Genomic DNA, 25,274 nt, shown 5'->3' on the forward strand with positions numbered 1-25,274 from the left:
GTCAAAATCGTGACCTAAAAGCCGAGCTCTTGAGTTTCGTCTTTTTTATGATCCCCACTCAATGCACTGCAATCTAGTAATAGGAAACAAGTAGTTTCTGATGTGAATGGAGTAGAAAACATCATTAACTCAAAATAAGCACAAAATATGTAAAGCAAATTTTGTGGAAGCTTTTGAATGCTCTTTTGTTTCTCCACACTCATCCACAGCCTGTGCAATTCATCCCCCTTCCCTTTCAGACTGCTTTGTGCATGCTTTCCTCCCTATCTAAAGTGTGATGTAGTGATGCCCTCACTTCTTAGATCCTTTCCCCCTTATAACACCATGATCTGTGATTAACAACCTCCTCGCCCTCCCAGCTACTAACTCTAACACTGACAAAAAGGGGGGAGAGCAGAGAGAGCCGAAACAGCCAGGAGCAGTTGGCTGGTCAATCTACAGTATGTCGGAAGCAATAGGAGAACTATGTGGAGGCGTTGCGCCGACTCTACAACAACTGAATGATGAGATATTTTGAATACAGATTACTTAGAACGTTACTTAATTTAGCATTTAGGAAGCAAATGAACGAAAAAACATTTCAGTAGAAAGGTGTCCATGTCCTAATAGTTTGATTTTACAGTATGATTTACATAAAAGTCTATATGTAAAGAGGTGAGACACTTGTGAAGTCCCTAAAACCTTGTCTACTTTCCACCACCACTTTCACACCACTATTATTTCTAGTTCCATTCTAACAATCACAAAACCATATTCAATCATTTCTCAGTAATGACTGCATTAACAGTGTAGCTATAGTGCGACTCAAGAGACCTCTTGATATATTATTCTGAATATCACTATAGACAAAGGACCCAAGAGAAGTTGGAAGAAAAAGTTTCAGTGCTGAAGAAAGACCTGGTTACTGTCAGAGAGAGCTTAAGTCAGATGATACTGGAAAGAGATGTCCTGCAAGGAGAGAAAGATGCCGTGTCCAGTGCTCTTAGCAAGGTGCGTATGTGAATAGAAGGTGCAGGCCAGGCCTGCCCCACAGGACTTCTGTCTCTGATGATAGATGGTTTCTAGAATCTGTATTGAAAGTGGCGAAATTTGGTGCAATCAGGGTTTACACTTTTATATGACGTGCTCTAAAGGGGCATGGCTTAGCCTGCATGGGTGTTGTTTTATAGGAAGGGGGCAGGTCCAGTATGCAGTGATTAACACCAAAACTGCATCAATTGTGGTGTAAAATTCTATCTCAAACTAAGGCAACCAATAGTTGGTATAGAGTCAGAGAGAAGAGTCTATCCCTGCACCACATTTCATCCAGCGCTGGTGCAGGTCTGGACACCCTGTCTTGGGGTACTTTCACACTAGCGTTATTCTTTTCTGGCACTGAGATTCCGTCCTAGGGGCTCAATACCGGAAAAGAACTGATCAGTTTTATCCTAATGCATTCTGAATGGAGAGCAATCCAGTCAGGATGCATCAGGATGTCTTCAGTTCAGTCTTTTTGCCTTTTCCGGACGGAGATAATACCGCAGCATGCTACAATTTTATCTCCGTCCAAAATTCCGGAACACTTGCCGGAATGCCGGATCCGGCATTTTTTCCCATTGTTCCGGCAAAACAGATCTGGCATTGCGGTCTGCACATGCTCAGACTGCAAAAAAATGTGAAAAAAATAAATGCCGGATCCGATTTTCCGGATGACACCGGAGAGACGGATCCGGCATTGCAATGCATTTGTCAAACGGGTCAGGATCCTGATCCATCTGACAAATGCCATCAGTTTGCATACGTTTTGACGGATCCGGCAGGCAGTTCCGGCGACGGAACTGCCTGCCGGAATCCTCTGCCGCAAGTGTGAAAGTACCGTAAGTTAACACCATCTAAAGGATTAGTAAATGTGCCCCAATGTGTGTGTAGAATAGAAGGTGCAGGGATCGCAGCCACACATGGGCTCTTGGTTTCTAGGGAGGCCAATGGCCCAGGTGCCACATATGTGGACGGTAGTGATAGAAATGACATATCTGATGGTTGCCTCAGGTTACGTCTCTATGAACAGGCCAGAATGGACTGCATTGTTATAAAATCAAAGGGAACCTGTCGCCTTGAAAATGCTATCCAATCTGTAGACTACATGCTACGGAGCAGCTGGGGGTGAGCAGATTGGTATATAGTGTTGTGGAAAAAGATTTAGTATAACCTGTAATCCTCAGCTCTTTCTATGCTTAGGAGTCCAGTGGGTGGTCTCACTCAGTGATTGTCCTTCCCTGTATCAGTGTGCATACAGAGCTGGCTGCCAGTCACTGACGGAGACCACCTACTGGACTCCAAAGCACAGAATCAATAAATTACAAGTTTTACAAAACTTTTTCCCTAAAAACTATAGACATCAATCTGCTCATCTCCACCTGCAGATTGCACTCTCTGTTTCCCGGTAGCAGATTCCCTTAAATATAGATATAAATATGTCTAATAATATATTTCTGTCTAGCTAAGCAAATTTGATAGGCAAGACACCATTGTTACCAAGACAACAGCGGAAGAATAACAAACTAATCCGTTACTAAGTGTTAATCCAAAAAAAGATGATAACCAGGGCGCGCTGCATAGAATATCTTACTTGGTCCGAGAACTCTGCATGGGATGCATAATATTGACCTAAGTACAGTACACAGTGTCTGTGGTGTTGGTTGTGTGTTTTTAACACGACTTTCCATGCCAGGCTGAGTCTAGCAGAGCGGAACTGGAGCTGGCACTGAACCAGATGCGCAGTGAACGGGCGGCACTAAATGACTCATTGGCCAAAATGGGTGCATTGAATGAAGGTTTAGCACAAGACAAAGTGGCGTTGAATCGTCTGATTTTACAGGTACGCCTTGCTCATAACATGCTTACATTAAAGGTACATCAACCATATCAGTTCCGTGATAAAAAATATATCCAGCGAAATATCTTAATAAAAGACTAGTTTCACACTAGCCTTAGACAGATATTGCCTATTGACTATAATGGGACCCGGCACCGATTTTTGTCTGGCTGAATCCTGCCGCTATAATATAGTCAATGGGGTCTGGCGTTGCTCGGGCGCTATCCAGCTATTCCGGATACGATGAACTCCGGCAGGCTGTATAGTTTTAACACTAATGTGAAACTACCCTAACTAGTCAGCTACTACTCTAGACCACCAGATATAAATTCACAGCTTATACTCTTGACCTCTGTACCATAGATCACCAGGAATATTCTAGAAGTTTACTATTGATGGCCTAACTTAGGATAGGCCATCAATAGCTGATCGGAGGCAGTCTGGTACCGTGAACCCTGACTCGTCAGCTATTCCTGAATAGCTCTAGTGCCAGAACAACATACCTCCATCCACTTTGTAGTAGACAGAGCTGGTTACGGCACCATTCACTTCAATGGGGCCAGTGCTGCAGTAACTACCTCCATCCATGGAGCTGAGTAGTTCCTGAGCCACTGCTGATCAGCTGATCGATGGGAGTTGAGGGTGTTGGACCCCTGCCAATCAGATATTGATGTCCTATCCTGAGGAAAGACCATCAGTAAATTCCTGGACAGCCTTTAACCTCCATACTTCCTTAGAGAGCAAAAGAAGGTGGCACCACCCTAGATTACAAGAACTTAGTGGTGCTTCCTTGGACCACCAGGAAACTTAATTTTAAATCTTGTTCTCTTGTTTTTGGTTATCTAAATCTTGGTGTGTCTCAAAACTTCTGGTTCTTTTAAATGTTCTTGAATGTTGCCGATAAAACATTAACAATTTGCCCGATTTCTCTTCCCTGAAAGTATAATACATTACCTTTAGACATGAATAATTATGTTCTACATCCAATTCCCTTGGCTTAAAAGGGTTGTTTAAGTTATATAAAAACTCGGGCAACCGCTGGTAATGGCGTAAAATAACAAATGAATACTCACCTGTTTTCTCTGCTGTTTCTTCTAGCACTGCGCTATGGTCCTCCCACCGGTGACATCCTCTTCTTGGCTGCAGCAGTGGCATTCCATGTACAAGTCACTGCTGCAGCCAATAGCTGGACTTAGTACGCCGGCCTGTACACTGGGATGTCTCTGCTGAGGCCAGTAATTGGCTGCAGCCGTGACCTGTGTGAGGACCGAAGTGCAGTGCAGGACATAGCAGAGGAAAAAACAGGTGAGCATAATTCATTTGTTATTTTAGGCCATTTACAGGGGTTGCCTGGGTTATTATATACAGATAGGTAAAGGTAGCATATACACAATTCACAGTGTTGGAATGTATTAAATTGTGGAGCAACCAAGATTCATCAGGTTCCCTTTTATCCCCCCCTACTTCAGCTGGAGGCTGATCGCAGTTTAATGCAGGAGGACAGGCGTGTTAGCGAGGCTAGCTGTGCTGCACTGAGGGAGCAGCGGGAAGCACTGGAGATTGAGGTATCTCAGCTGCAGGCGGAAAGAGCCGGACTGGAAAGGAGGTGCCTTGAGGTGGAAGAGAAGCAGCAGAGGACTGAGGAGCAGCTACATAGCGTGCGCAGAGAAAGAGCTAAATTAAAGGAGCAGCTTGCACAGGTAAGGGGGCTTCGTTACCATTGATGTACTAATATTAAGGCAATGTAGCTGAATTATAGTTTTTTTTCTGTAGTTGCATAATGTCAAAGAGCTTCGGTCACTGTGACTAACCCTATTAAATCACGCACACTGGCTGGTGGGGTTGATTGTGATTACTAAAATGAGCCCTTCTTCTCTGCTATTTAAATTACTGAGGCAGAGAAATTCTTATTTTTAGTTCTATGTAAATTAGGTCATTGAAGCACCTGGAAGCACCATTTCGCCTTCGCCCCTCCCTGTTGCCAATCCCCCTCCCAATGATTTTGACAGGACCAGGCATCCTCACTGCTTCGATGCCTAGGTCCCTGACATCTTGTGCATATGCTGGCACCGTGAAGATCTCAGAGCGGTCATCCCCATTCTGAGATCTTCATTGATTATCTCAGAGCGGTCATCCTTGTTCTGAGATCTTCACTGCACTTGCCATGATGGTACTGCTGCCTGCAATCAAGCAGGAGAAGCGAAGGTTCAGAGAGTGACTTGAGCCCGGCCTCAGTGCACTGAAAGGGCTTTTCTGAGCTCTCAATTGCAAGCGCTGCTGCAGCATTGCCAGACCGGCGGAAGCTGTCGATGACTTGCGGAAATGGGCACACACGTGGCGCACCTTCACCAGTAGGTCAGGCAAATTGGGGTAGGTTTTGAGAAACCGCTGAACCACTAGGTTAAACACGTGGGCTAGGCATGGGATGTGTGCGAGCTTGCCAAGCTCCAAAGCCGCCACCAAGTTCCAGCCATTATCAGACACAACCATGGCTGGTTGTAGGTTGAGTGGCGAGAGCCACAGCTCAGTCTGGTCCCTTATCCCCTGCCACAGCTCTGCGGCAATGTGCTGTTTGTCACCTAAGCATATCAGTTTAAGCACGGCCTGTTGCCGCTTGCCCACTGCAGTGCTACACTGCTTCCAGCTACTGACTGATGGCTGACTGGTGCTGCAAGATGATAATTCGGAGGTGGAAGTGGCGGAGGAGGAGGAGGAGAAGGGGGGGTTGCAGCCACTAACGTAGGTGGTGGCGGAAACCCTGATGGAAGTAGGGCCTGCAATCCTTGGCGTCGGTAGCATCTGTGCCATCTCAGGGTTTTTAGGTTTAGTGGCAGTGAGGGAGCTCCGTAACAGGAGTGAATTACAGTTAGCATAGGTACAAATAATAAGATAGCTGCAAGCCGTGACATTAGGCTGTAGTTAACATTGATACTATTCACTTGCTGTGAAGCAACAGCAAGAATATTGGAATATAGAGAAAGAGGGAGCGACCCAGGCCACTGATAGTTTTAATCTGTCCTAGTTTCGTTAGCACTAACCTATATGTGTTTTTAAAAGGAAATAATAAATAAAAGTGATGTTTTAGTGATATATAACAGCACATGACAAAAGACATATATGGGTCCGGTTGGACCACTGGTTAGTTCACTATCCCAGGGAACGACTCGCTCCCGGCCTCTACAACGTTCACCTAGTGTGCCGTCAGAGAAATGTAGCGTCCCTGGCTAAAAGCACTTGTCCATGTGTCAGTCGTTAAGTGGACCTTCCCAATAACTGCGTTGGTCAGGGCACGGGTGATGTTACGTGCTGGTGTAAGGCTGGGGATGCACACCATGAAAAATATTGGCGGCTGGGGACAGAGTACCGCGGAACGGCCGCCGCCATCAGGCTGTGGAAAGCCTCAGTGTCCACAAGCCTAAATGGCAACATTTCCAGGGCCAGCAATTTTTAAAGGTGCGCATTTAGTGCTATGGTCTGTGGGTGGGTGAGTAGGTATTTGCGCTTTCGTTCAAAGGCCTGGGGTATGGACATCTGTACGCTGCGCTCGGACACAGAAGTGAATGTGCTAGCTGATGGTGCTTGCGAAGGTCCAGGTGCAGGGTGGGAGGCATATGGGCCTACGTCTTGGACAGAGGATCGGCCAGCACGTAACACAGGGGAAGAGGAGGCAGTGGTGTGACCCACAGACACTGGTTGTGGACCCAGGCGTTCAGCCCACCTATTACGGTGCTTTGATGAAATGTGGCGGATCATGCTGGTGGTGGTGAGGTTGCTAGTGTTCACACTCCTGCTCATGTTGGTACGGCACAGGTTGCAAATGACAATTCTTTTATTGTCTGCACTTTCCTCAAAAAAGCGCCAGACTGCAGAACACCTACCCCTTGGCAAGGGAGATTGCCACAAGGGGGTGACTCTGTGAACAGTTGCGGGCCTGTTTGGTGTGGCCCTCCTTCTCCTTTTTGCCACCCCACTGCCTCTTCCAGCCTGTTGCTGTGCTGTGGATCCCTCCCCCTCTGTACTGCTGTCCTCGCTCAGCTTGCCACCTTTCTAGGTTGGGTCAGTGATTTCATCGTCCACCAACTCCTCTTCCACTTCCTCACTCTGGTCATCCTCCTGACTTGCTGACTTAACAACAACCTCAGTTATTGACAATTGTGTCTCATCATTATCATCCACCTCGTGAAACACTAATTGCCCCACCATCATCTTCTTCTGACTGTGGATGCTCCAGAGTTTGGGAATCAGGGCACAAGATCTCCTCATGTCCCTCTTCAAGCGGGCTTGGCGAGAGGCCCAAATTAAGGAATGGCGATGAAAACAGCTCCTCAGAGTATCCGAGTGTGGTATCACTTGTTTGCCAAGACTCTCCATGGTGGGTGGAAGGAGTATCAAGGTGAGGATTCTGTTGACCAGACTCTTGGCTACTGAGACTGGATTTTGTGGAAGACAGGGTGGTGCTTAGCCGACTGGAAGCATTATCTGCTGCAATCCAACTGACCACCTGGTCGCACTGGTCTGACTTCGAGAGTGGTGTTCTGCGCCGCCCTGCAAACTGGGACATGAAGCTAGGCATCGTGGATGAGTGTGTTTCCTGTGCTCTGGCAGCAGGCACAGTTTCACCGTGCCCAGGGCCACGGCCTCTGCGTGCACCATCAGCAGCACGGCCACTTCCTCTTACTGCTCGCCTTGCGCATATTAAGTGGTATATATGCTTGCAAGTATGTCACACGTACAATAGTGCAGGTTTTGTAAGTGTATGCGCAAATAAAGTACACAGAATGTCACTGATATTTAGGATAGGCGAACGTTATACAGGAGACGTAGCGCAGGTAGTGTCGCTGTCACCAGCAGCAAAAAAATTTGACTGAATGTCACAGATATTTCAGATACGCAAACGTTATACAGGAGATGTAGAGCAGGTAATGTAACTGTCCGCAGCGGACACCGTCTACGGAAAAAGTACACTGGATGTCACAGATATTTTTAGGCTGCGCACAAGTTACACAGGAGATGTAGCGCAGATAATGTCGCTGTCACGAGCAGCGAAAAAAATTACACTGATATTTCGGATGCGCTAACGTTATACTGAAGATGTAGTGCAGGTAATGTCGCTGCCGCCATCAGCAAAAAAAATTAAACTGAATATCACTGATATTTCGGATACGCAAACGTTATACAGGAGATGTAGTGCAGGTAATGTAACTGTCCGCAGCAGACACCGTCTACAGAAGAAGTACACTGGACGTCACTGATATTTTTAGGCTGCGCACACGTTAGACAGGAGATATAGCGCAGATAATTTCGCTGTCTGCAGCGGCCAAACAATTGCAAGCTATTTAGCGCAGGTTGCACAAAAAATATATATTGCTGCCAGATACAACTATAGTCCTTAAAAGGACTTTTGTGTCTATAACAAGTATAAAAACAAAAAATATTGCTATTTCACTCCCTACACTATCTCTCCCTTCTGCTCTCCAGCTTTCCCTGACTAATACTGAGCCGAACACGTGTCATCGGGTGCTATATAGCACCCGATGACGCGTTCCGGCCAGCCAATCACTGTAATGCCAGCAGCCAACATGGCTACGGCATTACAGTGAATGGCAGTACTTACCTGCACGTTTATTGGCTGCGTAGCACTGCGGCCTTCCCTCACCTTTTCATAGGCCAGTGACGACACGTTCATCAGTCACTTAACCCAGGCGCAGCTCAGCCCCATTCAAGTTAAAGTATCATTCAGCTGAGGCTACTTTCACACTAGTGTTTTTGCTGCGGCAGGGCTCAGCAAAAACGCTTCCGTTACTGATAATACAACCGCCTGCATCCGTTATAAATGGACCCAGTTGTATTATCTTTAACATGGCCGGATCTGTCATGAACTCCATTGAAAGTCAATGGGGGACGGATCCGTTTTCTATTGTGCATTGTGGGTCATGACGGATCCGTCTTGGTCTGATTCCCATGACGGAAAGAAAACTGCAGCTTTTTGGAGTATTCCGTTCTGTTACATTTTGTCCCTATTGACAATGAATGGGGACAAAACGGAAGCGTTTTTCTCCGGTATTAAGACCCTATGATGGATCTCAATACCGGAAAATAGAAACGCTAGTGTGAAAGTAGCCTAAGCTATAAAGCACTATACCTGGTTTAACTGTAAATTTCCTGGGGACAAATTTCCTTTAAAGACTTAACTGCATGTGTTGTAAGAATACAGATAAAGGCATGCAGATGTTTTTTTCATCTTGTTTAGTCCTCTTTTTATATATATATCCGCAATTTGTGGACCACAAAACAACAACGGTCCTGTGCATGAGCCCTTATTCTGCTTCTTCTTCTACCCATCAGGCCAATGCAGTAGTACAAACACTTCAAGATCAGTTGCAGGAAAATCGAAGGGAGTTGGACAAACAAGCATCAGCCTTGCAGCGTGCAGGACAGCGCATCGAAGAGCTGACCAATCAAAATGCAGAGCTTGGCGTTCAGGTAGCCACCCTGGAAGCTGAAAGACATGAACAAGAAGATGAAGTTGCTCAGTTGCGGTAAGTCTGCTTTTACTGCTGGTCAGTAGTAGCCGAAGCTCTTTCTACCCCTTTTCTTATGTTTTGCCGTCCTGGTCTTCTAGGGCACAGAAGGAATCTCTAGAGAGCACCTTGTACGATACCCAGCGCCGGGCAGCCCAGCTGGAAGATCGCCAAGAACAACTGGAAGGAGAGATACACACGCTAATACTTGCTAAACAAAACCTTCAAGGTATCACCCACCCATCTGAATGTTATATAATTGTGACCGTGACTTAGACTGTTCTCTTATAGTAAAATCGTTTCAAGGGGTATTCCTATCACAGACAATGGGAGCTTATCGGTAGGATATGCCCCCATTGTCTGATAGGTGCGGGTCCCACCTCTGGGACCCGCACCTACAAGGAGAATGGAGCGGGGAGAGCTGCGGCTGGAGGACCCTGAATTTCCCGGGGTCCGTCCACCACCAAGCACTGCTCCCATAGAAGTGAATGGGAGTGCACTGCGCACGCGCAGCCCCTGCTCCCATTTATTTCTATGGGGCAGATGGAAATAGCCGAGCCAGCGCTCAGCTATTTTCGGCGGCCCCATAGAAATGAATCGAGGGCGGCGACGCATGCGCAGTGCGTCTTCCGTTATATTCCCTGCTCCGTTCTCATTGTAGACAATGGGGGCATATTCCCCCATTGTCTGTGATGGGAATACCCCTTTAAATTAATGTACATCTGGATGATAAAATCACCTAGGATCACTCGCATCATAGAGACTTGTAGGAGCCGCAGTTTGTCAGCGAATAATCTGCTATGTACATACATCAAGATAACAGTCTTTTAGTGGGCCACACCCATCGCCTGGCTGGCGCACAGCTATACTCGCACATCTTTATGTACAGAGAATTCAGGAATGGTGTCCAGGAAGGGTCACGCCAGGTTGACAGCCTGGCACAATTTTACTACATATTCTTCAGGGTCCATTTAAAATGAAGCACAGGAGGCAGTGAATTATAGGTTCTCAGAAAATCAGCCAGCTAAGATTACTGCGTGCAAAATGAAGGTTTTTTTTATATATTTTAGACACAACATTAATGTGAATTATGTTCAACACAGATAATCCTCTCAGCACTCAGTGAAACATGATGACATGATGCTGATAAGTAAAGTCCGGAACGGTACAAATAGAGTGTATCTCGCTGGGCAGCCTGATACAGTCTTAAAGCGGGTTTACACCGCAGGATGTTACAGCCGATTGTAGAGAAGGAAAGTCAGCTTCTCGTTCAATGAAGGAGACCACTACATTTACAGCTGGCCCCTAATAGAACAGTAGCATGCTTGTCCGTAATGCGGACAATAATAGGACATGTTCTATTCTTTTGCTGAACGGAAATACAGACACACGAAAACGGAATGCACACAGAGTAACTTCTTTTTTTTTTTTTTTGCGGACCAATTGAAATGAATGGTTCCGCATACGGTCCGCAAAAAAACGGAACGGACATGGAAAGAGAACATGTTCAAGTGCATGAGCCCTTAAAGGAATCTGTCAGCATTTTTATGCTGCTAGGTTCTAACAGCTCCAAGCAGCGCATGCCAATGAGTCCCTATATTCATGAGCTCATGGCTCTCCCCGCCCACCTGCCTCTGATTGACAGTTTGTTCCATATGAATCAGAAGCAGATGGGCGGGGAGAGCCAGGAGCTCATGAATATGGGGACTCATTGGCACGCGCTGGAGCACTTTAGCACAGCACCATTTAGCAAAATGGCCGGGCCAATTAAAGGAAGCATTTTGCTAGGGGGGTCTGTCACTAGTTTATCTTGCCCTAAGTTAGGACACTATAAAACTGGTGACAGGTTCCCTTTAACACAATAGAGGAGCCATCACCGCCGATATCTGTAGTGCTTCTGAGTGCAAGGCGTGTGGTGGATACTGATAGATCAGGTTCAGAAGAATAATTCTGAACGGGTGGTGGGGGGTGAATGGAGAAGGGTTAGATCAGGGGATGCGATAGGCTATCCTAAAAATATGTGTTTTTAGGGAGCGCCTAAAACTGTGCATTTTATGGATTAACTTTGATGTATTGTATTAATAGTTGAGGCTTGTAATGATCTTTCATAACAGCGGAGGCTCAACACCAGGCCCTGGAAGCGGAAGAAGCCATGGCTGAGCTGCGGCAACAGAAGGTCAAAGTGGATCTGCAACTAGCACAAACAGAGCAAACAGCACAGATCTCATTCAGCAACCAGGCCCAGCAGCACCAAGATACTGTAGAGCGGCTCAAGAGGGAGAAGGTTAGTACATTAGCTACAGACCACCTTGGGAAGGTCGGCGCAGATAATCTCTATTTGACTTTCTTCAGCTACCGTACTAAATGTTCCTCTGTACACTGCTTTAGTCCTTCTATTCCTGTACTATTGCCTCATCTGCCACTGTTACTTTTAGGAGTCACTGCTGCTGGCCATGATGGAGGAGAAGCAGGAGGCAGTCCAGCGTATGGAGAGCGAGAAAGAGGAGCTATTATCCGAGTGTGAGAACATCAGGCAGAAGCTCGGTACGGAGGTTGTTCGCTTGCAAGAGGAGAGGGAAGAAAGTTTACTGCGGGTGGAAAACGAGAAACAAAAGGTGAGAAGACCCATCCACACATTCATATTTTAGTATTGCCACTTCCAGTTGGGTCAGGGGTTTGCTTACTGTATTATAATAGGCTTTTTAATAAAAGGAGCAAACACATACAGAATGATATGCGCACCGCTTATGCTGGGATCTTGAAAGCTGAATGGGTCCAAGGAGGAGTATCCTGGATCGGAAACACATTAAAAATGTCTTACAAAAAACCTAAGTAAAGTAAAAATAAGTAAAAATTTCCCACGCATTTCAGACAGAGTGTAACTTGTCCTCAAGTTATGGCAATTTTTTACATGGCTGTTTTTATTGCAAGATGTTTTTAATGTGTTTTTTTCAATACAGGATATATTTTTATGGAGTGCGGGAGAAGAAACTCTTCATTGCGATTAGGCTAGGTTCACACCTGAGCTTTTTACAGCGCGTTCCTACGCGCTGTAAAGCGCTCAACAGGCAAAAACCAATGTTTCCCTATGAGCATGGTTCTCACCTGAGCGTTTTACAGCGCGTACGAGCTTCTTACAGGAGCTTCTTTGGGGCGTATTGTTGCGCATAACACCTCTGTTTTTCATTGTACGCCTCTGTGGTCAATAGCAAGAACGACCGTACGATGCGCGTTTCGAAAATACAAAAACGCCTCAAAAACGCCCGATAAAAACGCCTGTAAACAGCGCTTATCGAATACACTCAGGTAAAAGGGACAGAAGAAGGTGCTTTGAGAATGACAAAGCACCGCTTCCTCGTCCCCCTATCCTGCCCCCTCATAGACATAGAGAGATGTCTTACGATCACCACTCCTTTTTAGCAATAGGAAAAAGGCTAATAACTGGGACTGGGAGGACTGGGCCTGCAGTCTGAGGCTCTTTGCACACTACGTCAGTAAGCATACGTATACACCAGGCATTCAGTATTGATAGACTTCTATGAAAAAAAAATTCTAGGAAGTGTAGTCAACTTTCAGGCAGTTTTTGGCCAGCATATTCAGCTGTCAATCATACAGTTGCATACCTCCAGACTATATGTGGTGCATATACTCAGGGAATGCACACCAACAGAGCTTCAGAGTGCACCCAATTCACTAGGGTGCCCTTAAGGGGTGCATCACTAACCCACCTCTTCTCTTGGTCCTGGCAAGTAGCTACAAAATCCTAAGTGTATCATGCTCATGATGGATCAGAACATGTGTAGCATTGGCATGTTCGTATGTGACCATATTTCAGAACTAAACTCTCTTGGTAAAGACTCATCTCTTTTTTTTGTTCAGGCTCTGCTCCAAAAGGAAACCGAGAAGAATGCTTTGAGCGAAAGGCTGATGCAGACCCAGAGGGAGCTTTCTGACACCAAACTGGAGGCTGAGAGGTTTAGACGGGAAGCTCACATCAGGCAGGACCAGGACAAGGTCCGTTCATGCGCTGCACACAATACACAATTACACAACGTGTTCCAAGGAGATTATGAGCTGTCGTATAATGTATATGGTGTATATGCGATTACCGCAAGGTTGTCTGATGTCTTATACACATGAAATTGGTTGCCACAAGGGAGTAGCTGTCTTGGCATATGTTAGCGGGCACATTAGCTTGAATAATAAGATAATGATTGAGAATTGGATCCATCTCTTTGTAAATCGAGCAGGCAATGCTGGACGGAGTCTCTTCAGAACTGAAGGCTCTGCAGTCGGAGTTTGAAGATGCCGTGTCAGCACACTCTAAAGAGAACAAGAGCCTATGTGAGCGTGTCAGACAACTGAGTCAAGACAGGGAAAACCTGACCAAAGAGGTAAGCTGCATGCTCTGCAGTTAATGAATCAGGTATTTATTTCCATTACAGCTGCAGATAATTATATCTCCTGTAGTCCTCGGATGTAATCAGCATCACATCATGCATGATTAGTTTGAGGGATAAAAACAAAGGACCGTGTTTTGGACCTTATTCTTACTCATTTTTCTGTAGCACTATAGACAGCTACATAAGACTTCTGGGAACACTGTAGCATTGCAATGTCCGCACCTGAAGCCTGGTCTCGGCAGTCCCACAGTTTTACAGCGGCTCATGGGCAACACCCTGGAGCCTTGGCCTTTAGTTAGCTCCTTACTTTAGAAGATCACTACTTATTAAAGGTCTTCTGCCACCCCACTAAACTGTTTTTTTTTTTTTTTTTTTTTTTTACTTATAATCCCTAACCTGCGATATTGCTATACCTTATGTTATTAATAATTTTTGTTCAGTAGATTTTGCAAAAAATGTACTTTTATGATATGCTAATTACCTTTCTACCAGCAAGTAGGGCGTCTACTTGCTGGTAGCAGCTGCAGAAAACCGCCCCCTCCTTCTGTTGATTGACAGGGCCAGCCGCGATCTCCTCCTCCGGCCGGCCCTGTCAGCATTTCAAAAATTGCGCGCCTGTGTTGATTCGGCGCAGGCGCAGACGAAAGAGAAGACGTCATCGGCGCAGGCGCACTGAGGGAGTGCTGAGGAGGCGAGCCTCCTTATCTCAGAGCGCCTGCGCCGAATCAACACAGGCGCGCAATTTTTGAAATGCTGACAGGGCCGGCCGGAGGATGCACATGCTTACAGCACCTCTTCTTCTTCCTTTCAATAACCACTTCTTTGTGCGCAGTGTAAGTTACATATCAGTGATAGATAGATAGATATAAACAAGATACAGTAGATAGATAGATATAGATATAGACAAGATAGATAGATATAGACAAGATACAGTAAATAGATAGATAGATAGATACAGACAAGATAGATAGATAGATAGATACAGACAATATAGATAGATAGATATAGATACAGACAAGATAGATATAGACAAGATACAGTAAATAGATAGATACAGACAAGATAGATAGATAGATAGATAGATAGATAGATATAGACAAGATACAGTAAATAGATAGATAGATAGATAGATAGATACAGACAAGATAGATAGATAGATAGATACAGACAATATAGATAGATAGATATAGATACAGACAAGATAGATATAGACAAGATACAGTAAATAGATAGATAGATACAGACAAGATAGATAGATAGATAGATAGATATAGACAAGATACAGTAGATAGATAGATCGATACAGACAAGATAGATAGATAGATATAGACAAGATACAGTAGATAGATAGATACAGACAAGATAGATAGATAGATATAGACAAGATACAGTAGATAGATAGATATAGACAAGATACAGTAGATAGATAGATCGATATAGATACAGACAAGATAGATAGATTGATACAAGATAGATAGATACAAGATACAGTAGATAGATAGATAGGGTCACGTGTGCCATTGCAGCCAATGACTGGCCTGAGCTGACATGTCCCCAAGCGGCATGCTGGGTTATGTGCCACTTGGGGACACATCACTGCTGAGGCCAGTCATTGGCTGCAGTGGCACACGTGACCTGTCCATGTGGAAGTTGACAGAACTGGAAGTCCAGTGAAGTCGGAATGGAATAGTGGGGAACTGGGCAGCAAATTAAAGAAAATAAATCAGGGCAACCCCTTTAACAGTTTGGTCATATAATTTGAAATTATTTGTGTCTTTTGGGATTTGGAATTATATCATATCTACAGAATAGGGGTCATATTGCTCCACCTGGGGCCTTACATAGATTTCCATAGATGATTGCTTAGTAGACAGCAGAGCCAAATGATCATTACTTAATGATTACATTAACCAGTTTCCTTTCTACTAAATGTTGCTGTCCGATGCAGATGGAAGAGCTGAGAACCCAGCTCCGTTTAGCAGAGGATGCCAGAGATGGGTTGCGCAGGGACATCATTGAAGTTCAGCGCCTGCTGCGGGAGACAGAAGAGACGTGTGAATTACAGAGGAAGGAAGCTTTAGAGTTACGCCGAGATTTTGGTGACCTGACACGTGAAAGAGAAACTCTGCAGAAATCTAACACTGAACTGAGAGCATCCATCAAGAAAACAGAGACCGAAAGGAGCAGGTAGGATTACAATAGCAGAATCAGCTCCCTCTTGCCTTGCGCTGGATTGCTTAGGGCTAGGGCGTTTTGTTTCCATTTTTACACTGCTAGGCAGAGGCTCCCGCCTAGCAGTGTTCCCGGTAACTTCACCAGCACTGATGGTTGGGCTTTACAGGCTAGGGCAGCGCTAAAGCCCACCCGTTAGTGCCAGTGACGTCACCGGGCTCTCTGCTAGGCGGGAGCCTCCGTCTAGCTTACCCATGGAGTGCCCGGTATGTCACCAGATCTCCAGAAAAGCTCTTGCCCTGTGCAATTCAGGGGCTGAGTGGGTGAAGATGGGGATATGTCTGGGTTCAGCTCTGAACCCGGACAACCCTTTTAAATAATGGTGACGACAGGATACTGGCCTATAAATAATGCTTTATACGCATTATTTCATTTCTACTGCCTCCATACAGTTTTGCTATTAGTTCATTGGCTGAGCTGTATGAAGGAGCACTGCAACCTGTAACTTACAAATGACCAAATACCACTCATGGTGCCTGCCATCTGATGGAAGCCCCCCTCCCCCTAAGTTTGTCTTTCGTCTACTTTCCCTGTTTGCCACGTTTGCTGTTTATCCGTATTTTTTTTTTTAAGTATTCTTCCTTAGTTGGCCATAATGACGATTTTCGATTGGCCACATAGTGTGAAGGAACATTATGCACTGTTAGCATCCACAATTTTTTTATCCTCATAGTTATATGGATTGCTTTGTCATATTATCTGACGCCTGTTATACAAAATGTTTAAAATCTCCAAGAGGATGTACTTATCCCTAAAGTAGCCCAGCTGCACCCATAGGACAGCTACACTGCAATGCAAAAGGTTAAAACCAGTTGCCAGTGGTGACAGACTTTATTTAAATATATCCAAAATTCTGTGTGAATTACTTTCTTAAAATATATTAATATGGGCTACGGTAAATGTCATCTTTATGTTATAGAACTCCGAATCCCCTGTATACACTGCAGTGTCTCTGTCAGCATCTCTACTTCTGCCTGTCTCCAGCAGCCTCTCCCTCCTCCTCTTTCTCCTCCTCCATAGGTTTCTAGGTAATCTCATCCTTCAGTGAGCAGGCAGCCCTTCTTCACTGAAGACAGATTTTAGCAGTAAACTGACAGTTGGTGAAGGGGTTGGAGCAGGAGAGCAGTCTGAAATGAAGCATCAGTTATACGTTAAATGATAAAATTCTGGCTGCCTCCTGACACCACTAGGAGTCGCTTCATTCTTACAGGATGCACAAGACCCCGTTCTTGAGATTGTTAGGCATCCCAGAGGTTGGATAATTATAAGTTAATTCCTTGGTGCAACCCCTTTAATAACTGTCAATGAGAGCAGCTATGGAGATGAGATGTAGAGAAGGAGATAGAGAGGAAGCTGAGAAACCAGGCCTCCTCCATTCTTCCTTGTGGTTTTCGACATGAGAATTTAGTTCACAGAAGTGGATTTAAGCTTTTATCTTGAGAACCACATAGACACATGCATCAGAGTGTGTATTAAAACTTGATGGTCTTTCTTTATTGAGTCTATTGAAGTGTTGCTCACTACATGGAAGTTAATATGTGATATAATCAATTCACATGCATTATTCCTCCAGCCTGCAGGTGGCAATAGAGGAGAAGCTGCAGCGCTTAGCCGGACTGCAGGAGGCCAAGTCATGCGTTGAGCGGGAAGCAGCCCAACTGAGAACCAGTTTGCGTGAGGTAGAGCGATCACACATTGAGGCCCGCAGACAACTTCAAGAGCTGCGCAGACAGGTGTGTGACAGCTGGCTCCATTTCTGTCAGATATTATATACATTTCAGTGCTTCAGTATGTAGAAAAAAATCTCAGGAGTGAAAGCGTAAAAAATACTGCACATAAGAATGTGTGTACCCTGCCAATCATTCATTCTTCCTTCATATGACACAGGTAAAAACACTTGGAGGAGAGAGCAGTCAGAAGGAGCAAGAAGTGGTTGAGCTTCAGGCCCGGATACAGCAGGAGGAGCAGAAAGAGCAGCAGAGTCGAAGAGAGTCACTCGAACTGAGACAGCGTATAACGGAGAGCGAGGCTGAGAGAGAAGCTGCCCGCAGAGAGGTTTGTATCATGTCATGGGCAAATCCTTGCTCGAGGTTTAATGCATACAGTCGGTTTTAGGCTACCTTCACACTTGCGCTGTTAATTCCGGTATTGAGATCCAGCAGAGGATCTCAATACCGGAATTAAATGGATCCATTTTGATTTTGCACATTAGGGTGCATCTGTTCCGTTAAGATGCGGTTGTGTGAAATAAAAACTGAAAAAAACGGATCAGTCACTAAATACATTGAAAGTCTGGGTGACGGATCCGGTATTTTAGACTCCTAAAAAAACGGAACTGTCACCATTGACTTACACTGTTTATAGTGCTGGTCACAATGCTGCTGGAACGGAAGACCCCCTGATGCATCCTGAACGGATCTCTTTCCATTCAGAATGCATGAGGACTAAACGGAAACATATTTTTTCCTCTGCGGGATCTCAATACCGGAAAACAACAACGCAAGAGTGGAAGTAACCTTACTCAGCTAACTTTATAACTTTTAACAATATTTCATATTTTAAATCTACATAAAATATAGAGTTACTTGCAGGTACTGTTTCTGAGCTGCACATCAGTCCTCCTCTCAGTCATCTAGCATTTAACTCTATTATTTGAGTTAATACAGGCGAGTATTGGATCCATCTCAGTCAGAACAGCTAAAAAGAGTCTCTCTCTAACTCTAGAGGACCGGGCTATCCATGCATTACAAGAACATTCGAGTGATTTCAATGGGCACCATGTAATGCTTTATTTCTCCTTTGGGGGCACTGCAGGGAAATTGAGCACTTGCTGCTGGGTTCCCCTGTAGATGACAGATGATTGCTGGGATCTTCAGCAGAGGGACACCCTGTGATAAGCTTATTTTTGAAGGACACTTTAAACGACAAGGGCTTGTCCAAAGTGAACAACCCTTTCATATGAATGCTTACAGTGCATTATCCCTCAGTGACATTAGGTCAGAAGAATTCTGAAAGTAGCTGCAGATGTGGAGGAGTTAAAGGGGTTGTCCCTCAACCATTAATTAGGATAAGTTTTAAATGTATGATTGCTGGCAGTTCAAATGCTGGGTAAGGATGTGGTCCCTGTGTGAAAGGAACAGTAGTTGACATGCGTAACCACCGCTCTATTCATTCCCTATGGGACTGACAAGCACAATGCTCGCTGTCAGTCCCATAGAAGTGAATGGAGCAGTGGTCACGCATGCGCATTCCATTCATGACAGGGTACTTGGAGATCCCCATTCTCTTGATCACTAGCGTGCATATCCAGGGCTACTTTAAACATTCTGGGCACAGGTCGTTTCTCCACACTTCACTGGTGTCCTTTATGTTTAGCTCACTTCAGTGGTTGCCCATTAATTTTAGAGAGTGCTTTGGGAACTGTAAGCTGCAGGGGGATAAGTGTGCATGCTACAACAAACAGCCTGCCCCCCTTGAGTTGGCATCAGGGCCCCTAATATCACAACGAGCTGTCCAAACCGGTGCACTATACAAAACCAACTATGGCAGCTTAAAACCAGAGCTTCACTTTCATTGGCAAACATGACAGATTCAGCTAATGTCCTTCCACCTCTTCTCAGATTTTGTCTCTACAGCAGCGTCTTTTAGCCTTAGAGTCATCATCTCGCCAACGTGAGAGAGACTTTGAGCAAAGACTGAGCGATAGCCGTGCAGGAGAGCAAAGACTTCAAGAAGGATGCAAGACCCTTCAGGAGCATCTACAGCAGGGCACCACTGATACGGCTGATCTGAAACTTCAGCTTGGAGCTTGTGAGACTCGGGTGCGAGCCCTAGAAAGTGAACTGAATCGGATCCAGGCGGCACGAAGGGAGATGGAAACCCAGCTAAACAGCCTGCACTCAGCTATAAGACGTACATTAGGTATCAGAGGACGCAGCGCCTCACCCCACCGAGCCAGGTCTCCCAGTAAAGGTGAGAAATTGTAACCAGGTCACCCGTAGCATTGCCAGCTCTTAGTATTCATTTACTTATAAATGTGATATGTTGGGAGTAGGTCTATTCCCGGACGATATCATTGGGTTTGGGCTTGAATATTCACAGTGTTTCTTTTGGGAAATATTGGAGAACTGCTTGTTGTAAGCCGCAAGCTTGGTAAATGTTTAAAAAATGTGAATGCTGAGCAAGGACATCATTCTGGGAATAGGTAGTGGAATGGGAAAATATTTATGTATCCTTATGGCATCATATTTGTGTATAACTGGAATTTCATGATCAGAGGAAACATAAAATGAAAATATTAACCTAAGATGGTCCTGAAATTCTCATGCACTGATAAAGAAACACTAACTAACACAGCAGATCATTTTAATGCAACATTTATTTCCCTATAGGTCTTGATGGCTCCATAAGTGGTCTCTTGGATGGTCGAAGGACACCATGTTCAAGAGGGGGGTCTCCTGATCGTGGTCGTTCCCCTTATCCAGAAATTGAACCTGAGGGAGTGATTGTAGCTCTGAAGGATCTTCTGCAGGAACAAAGGGAGACTCAGAGAGAGAGGGTGAGGATCTATGATTGTTAATAAGGGAGAACTATTAGGAAATTCATTTGGTGGACACTGAACATTAGCATTGTTTAGAAGGGCACTAAAACATTGTACTTCTAGCCAAGCTGTGAGCATTTCTTATAAGGTTCAAAATACAATGGGAAAACCTGCCATCTGCAGATACCTCAAGGAGTAAAAATGATTCATTCCTGCAACTGCTTGTTACCAAGAATAAACAGGTGGAAATGCATAGGAATAGCTAGAATGTATTCAAAGGAAGCATGCCCATGCATACTCAGTGGAATTAGATTGCTATTACTTGTCTGATCCTGTTCTGATCAAGGAAGGACATCAGTGTCATACGTTAGATTGTCCATTGCATTTTTAGTCAAGGGGAGGAAGTCACCACTGACAGTGCCCATCTTGTAAGGTCTCATGAAGCTAAAACCAGGTTGCCTTGATGAGAATTATAATATTTATCTTTAATAGTTTTTCTCCTGAGTTTGGCTTAAAGCGTATCTAAAAAGTGCATCAACTTGCCATATGTGCACTGTGTGAATGAGGCTTCACGTTAAGGCATGGGGGGCAGCTAAAGCAGCTCCGCATTGTGAGAACCAATACTTCTGAGCATAAACTGAAGAGATTGGAATTTCTATCGTAGCTAGAGTTAAAGGGGTTTTCCAACACCTCTCCCATCTCCGCTGGACCTGTGGAGTGAAGCATACTTACCTGCTCCCCTCCACTCGGCTCTGGCTCCTTCGGTCAACCACTCTCTTCAACGCCCTTTGGTCCCCACGTGTAAACTTCTGGCACGGACGATGAAGCAACCAGTGACTGGCTGTAGCAGGGATGTGTCCCTCAAGTAGCACATGGCCCAGTGACATGCTACTTTGAGCATCTCTGGGACCTGCCCTCCTAAAGAACAGGGCTCCAACATGAATGCACTGCAGGCGTCCTCTCCATTCACTGCCATGGGACCAATGAAAATAGCTGAGTTAGCAGGGCAGGGGTCTCCATTCACAGTAGGGCCCTGCTCTTGAGATAGAAGCGGGACCCAGAAGTAGGACCTGCACCTATTGCACAATTATGACACATTCCTATTGATATGCCATAAATGTCCAAGATGGGAATACCGTTTTAAGACAAAGACACTTGGGAAATGTAGTGTTCTGGAGCTTTCCACTGGTAATGAGGGCATTTCTAGAAGAAGAACCTTTACTTTGTTTAAAGTGACAATGCATGGCTGCTTTTTACAACTCAGAGGCTGTAAGGAGCCTTAGCAGGCCATGTAATGGGGCACATGTAGACTTCGACGCAGCTTTTGTAAGTCTCCAATTTCATGCAAAAATTATTTTCTTTGCATTCTGTACGAGCCCGACAGAAATAAATGTGTTTTGCTCCATTATATGTGATATTATGGCTCTTTTTGTACCACATAGCCTCCAGCTGAGGGCCACGAGGGTTTAGGATTGACAGATAGTAATATAGAAGTTGCTTTGTCACTCTAATCAACATCATCCAGTTTTAAGGGAATGAAACTAAGTTTAATATAGATAATACCATATAATGGCTGACTAATGCCACAGGTTTAGAAGCCTTTAAAGACACAAGCGTCCATTGTTCTGTAAATGATCTATGTCTTCTCAATCTAATCTTTGCTGCTTTTCATCCTAAGTACATGTCTTTGCCATTAACAGGATGAGGCCGGCATAGAGATCGTGTCTCTGCGCAGACAACTAGATGACAGCTCTAACCATTCTGAGAGATTGCAGAACCAGCTGCAGAAACTGCAGAGACAGCTGACCGAGCTCCACGAAGGTATCCCTGTTCTCCAAGCCTAAAGTCAGAGGAGGAGATGAAAATATACTGTGAATAGTTGGTATACAGCATCACAATCTTTTAGTCCGATGCTTAAAGGGGTTGTCCCATCTCACCAGTTCCATGGCGAGATGGGACTGCGCAGCGGCTGCACAGGTGGCCGAAGTAACAGAAACTTTACTGATTCCAGAACCCTATAGCACTGCATGGGAGCTATGCAAACAGTGCAGCCCAGCAAGGCACGCCCCAAGTTACTGCAGCACCGTAGCCTGCTGTGCTATGCTGTTTTCATAGCTCGCAAGCACCGCTATGGGAGTTATAGAGACACGGATCACCGGCCGCTTGGCCATTTCCGTAACTCTGCCTCCTGTGGTCAGAGCTTAATCCCATGTCGGCCATGGAAACACCAAGATGGGACAACTGCTTTAAGCTCATTTGAGTTCTCAATTTTCTTTCAGGCTTTGTTCACAACTGTGTTTGGAGGAGGCTCCGTCACAGATTCCATCAGATTTCACAGTAAAAAAAAAATATCTAAAAAAAATGACAGACACCGTGATGGAACCTGGCAGACCTCATTATATGTCAGGGTGGTCCATTGGGCACTGTTGGCATCTATCATGTGATGGATTCACCAGAGGTTTAATTCTGTTTTTCTGCTCTTACCTCTGCTCTGTCAGATGTGAACTCAGCCTTAGGGCTCATTTATACGGCTGTATATTTTTGCTATCCGCAAAAATGCAGCTCCGTTGCTTTGCGGACAGTTCAGCATGTCCGCAAAAAACGGATTGCATTCCTCATTTTTGTGGACTTATAGACTTCAATGGAGCCACGTCCTGATTTTCACTGACAGGTATAGGACATGTTTTATTTATTTTGCGGGGCCATGGAACGGAAGAAAATATGCAGGCAGCACACAGTGTGCTATCCTCATCTTTTGGGCCCCCATAAAAGTGAATGGGTCCGCATCTGATCCACAAAATTGTGGGCCAGACGTGGAAAGCAACATACGGCCATCTGAATGAGCCCTAATAGTCAGGTCCTTGCTTTGTGACTATTACCCTATGCAGTGCCATATTTGTCTACAGGAAAAGGGTGCATTCTATAATTGCTAAACAAAAATATCAATACAATGAGGAATCTATAGGGCTGTATAGAAACATACAAGGTTGAATATCATCCTGTGATCTAATGTGCTCACACAATTATCAACACAAATAGTCAAATAGTCAGAGAAGCCTTTGTACTCTGCCATTGATGAAATGTTAGTTTCTAATGTATATTAAAGGAAATCCACCACCACAATCTTTTACTATTATCTACAGTAATACATAAGTAGGGATGAGCGAACCTTTGTTTTACAAGTTCGAGTCCGGGGTTTGGGTTATATTACAAATCCGTGATGGATTCCGTTACCACGGGCCATAACGGAATTCTATGACAGAATATCTGTAAAGAATAAATCAAGGCAACTGGACGTACTGTAGATTTCTTGAAAACGTTTCACTCGTTCTTCCAACGAGCTTTCTCAATTCTGAGTGACTGTACAAAAATTTTCTGGGAATAAATATGTAACTGAATCAACATCTGGTAATTATACCCAGCATGGGATCAGAGGTCATTATATCCAGCATGGGGTCAAAGGTGTTGATGCCATTATCCTAATTGGAGTCAGTAGGTGATAAAGACTTCCCAGAAAAAGGTGTCAAGACAGCATTGTATGTGGCAGACAATAGATGTCTAACCCCCCCGCCTCTATTCAAGCTTGGCTTCTCCAGGAGGCCAATTGGTACAAACGAGGTGTGAAGGAGGCCATCTACGTAAAAATGGAGAAGCCAAGCTTGAATAGAGGCGCGGGGGGGGGGGGGGGGGGTTAGACATCTATTGTCTGCCACATACAATGCTGTCTTGATACCTTTTTCTGGGAAGTCTTTATCACCTACTGACTCCAATTAGGATAATGGAATTAACACCTTTGACCCCATGCTGGGTATAATGACCTCTGACCCCATGCTGGGTATAATTACCAGATGTTGATTCAGTTACATATTTGTTCCCAGAGAATTCTTGTACAGTCACTCAGAATTGAGAAAGCTCGTTGGAAGAACGAGTGAAACGTTTTCAAGAAATCTACAGTACGTCCAGTTGCCTTGATTTATTCTTTACAGATATACCATGACCTGGATAAATGAGAACCTTCACAGACTCTATGACAGAATGCATAACGCAATGCCTTTAAGAGGCTTTCCGTCATAATAGAAGTCTATTGGCCAGCATAACGGATCCATCTGGTTTCCGTTATGCAGGAGTCCTCTCCTAATTGTAATAAAACCCAAACCCCTAACTCGAAAAACACAAGTTCGCTCATCCCTATACATGAGTACTACTGCAGATATGGAGTCCAGATTGCTATTTTTCATGTTCCCCCGCTGTCAGTGCTCAGAGCTGTGCTGAAATACCTTGCTGTGATGCACACAAGAGTCCTCTCCATTATGTTGCCACAGCAGTCTGGACCATATATTTCAGCACAGCTTTGAGCACTGACCGCGGGGTAATGGGGGTCAGTAGGAAAATTGAAAAAAATGGCAATCTAGACTCCTTATGTACAGATCCTTTGTACTTGAGGGAGATAAGCTGCCACCTGAGGTGTCTGGCTTTGGCTTACTCCCTTCTATGGAGAATACATGCACATGTGCATGCCAGGCGGAGTGTGCATGTGAATGGAGGGGGGCGGAAGGAATGCAGTAGCTGTCAACAGCTCTCTACTGTGTATAGCCATCCTATAAACAGGAATTTAAATGGATACATTATAAGTTACTGTATACTGCATCTTTTCCCACAACACGATATATCAATCTCCTGTTCTCTACCATACTGCTGGCAGGTCAGATGTATGTTCAGTGTGA

General features: G+C 44.8%; 1 protein-coding gene across 1 annotated transcript in view; it reads left to right on the top strand.

The window, feature by feature from the left end:
- CROCC2 (ciliary rootlet coiled-coil, rootletin family member 2) overlaps nt 1-25,274 on the top strand; it is a 120,244-nt gene that overhangs the window by 79,578 nt on the left and 15,392 nt on the right. Inside the window, 15 exon segments of the mRNA XM_044290645.1 lie at nt 846-990; nt 2,711-2,857; nt 4,324-4,554; nt 9,200-9,393; nt 9,477-9,604; nt 11,490-11,659; nt 11,811-11,990; nt 13,255-13,389; nt 13,626-13,769; nt 15,727-15,965; nt 17,584-17,743; nt 17,898-18,065; nt 19,631-19,982; nt 20,402-20,568; nt 22,251-22,371. Coding sequence (XP_044146580.1) covers nt 846-990; nt 2,711-2,857; nt 4,324-4,554; nt 9,200-9,393; nt 9,477-9,604; nt 11,490-11,659; nt 11,811-11,990; nt 13,255-13,389; nt 13,626-13,769; nt 15,727-15,965; nt 17,584-17,743; nt 17,898-18,065; nt 19,631-19,982; nt 20,402-20,568; nt 22,251-22,371 — 2,681 coding nt within the window.

The sequence above is a fragment of the Bufo gargarizans genome, chromosome 4 (genome assembly GCF_014858855.1).
Source record: "Bufo gargarizans isolate SCDJY-AF-19 chromosome 4, ASM1485885v1, whole genome shotgun sequence".
Taxonomy (NCBI): domain Eukaryota; kingdom Metazoa; phylum Chordata; class Amphibia; order Anura; family Bufonidae; genus Bufo; species Bufo gargarizans.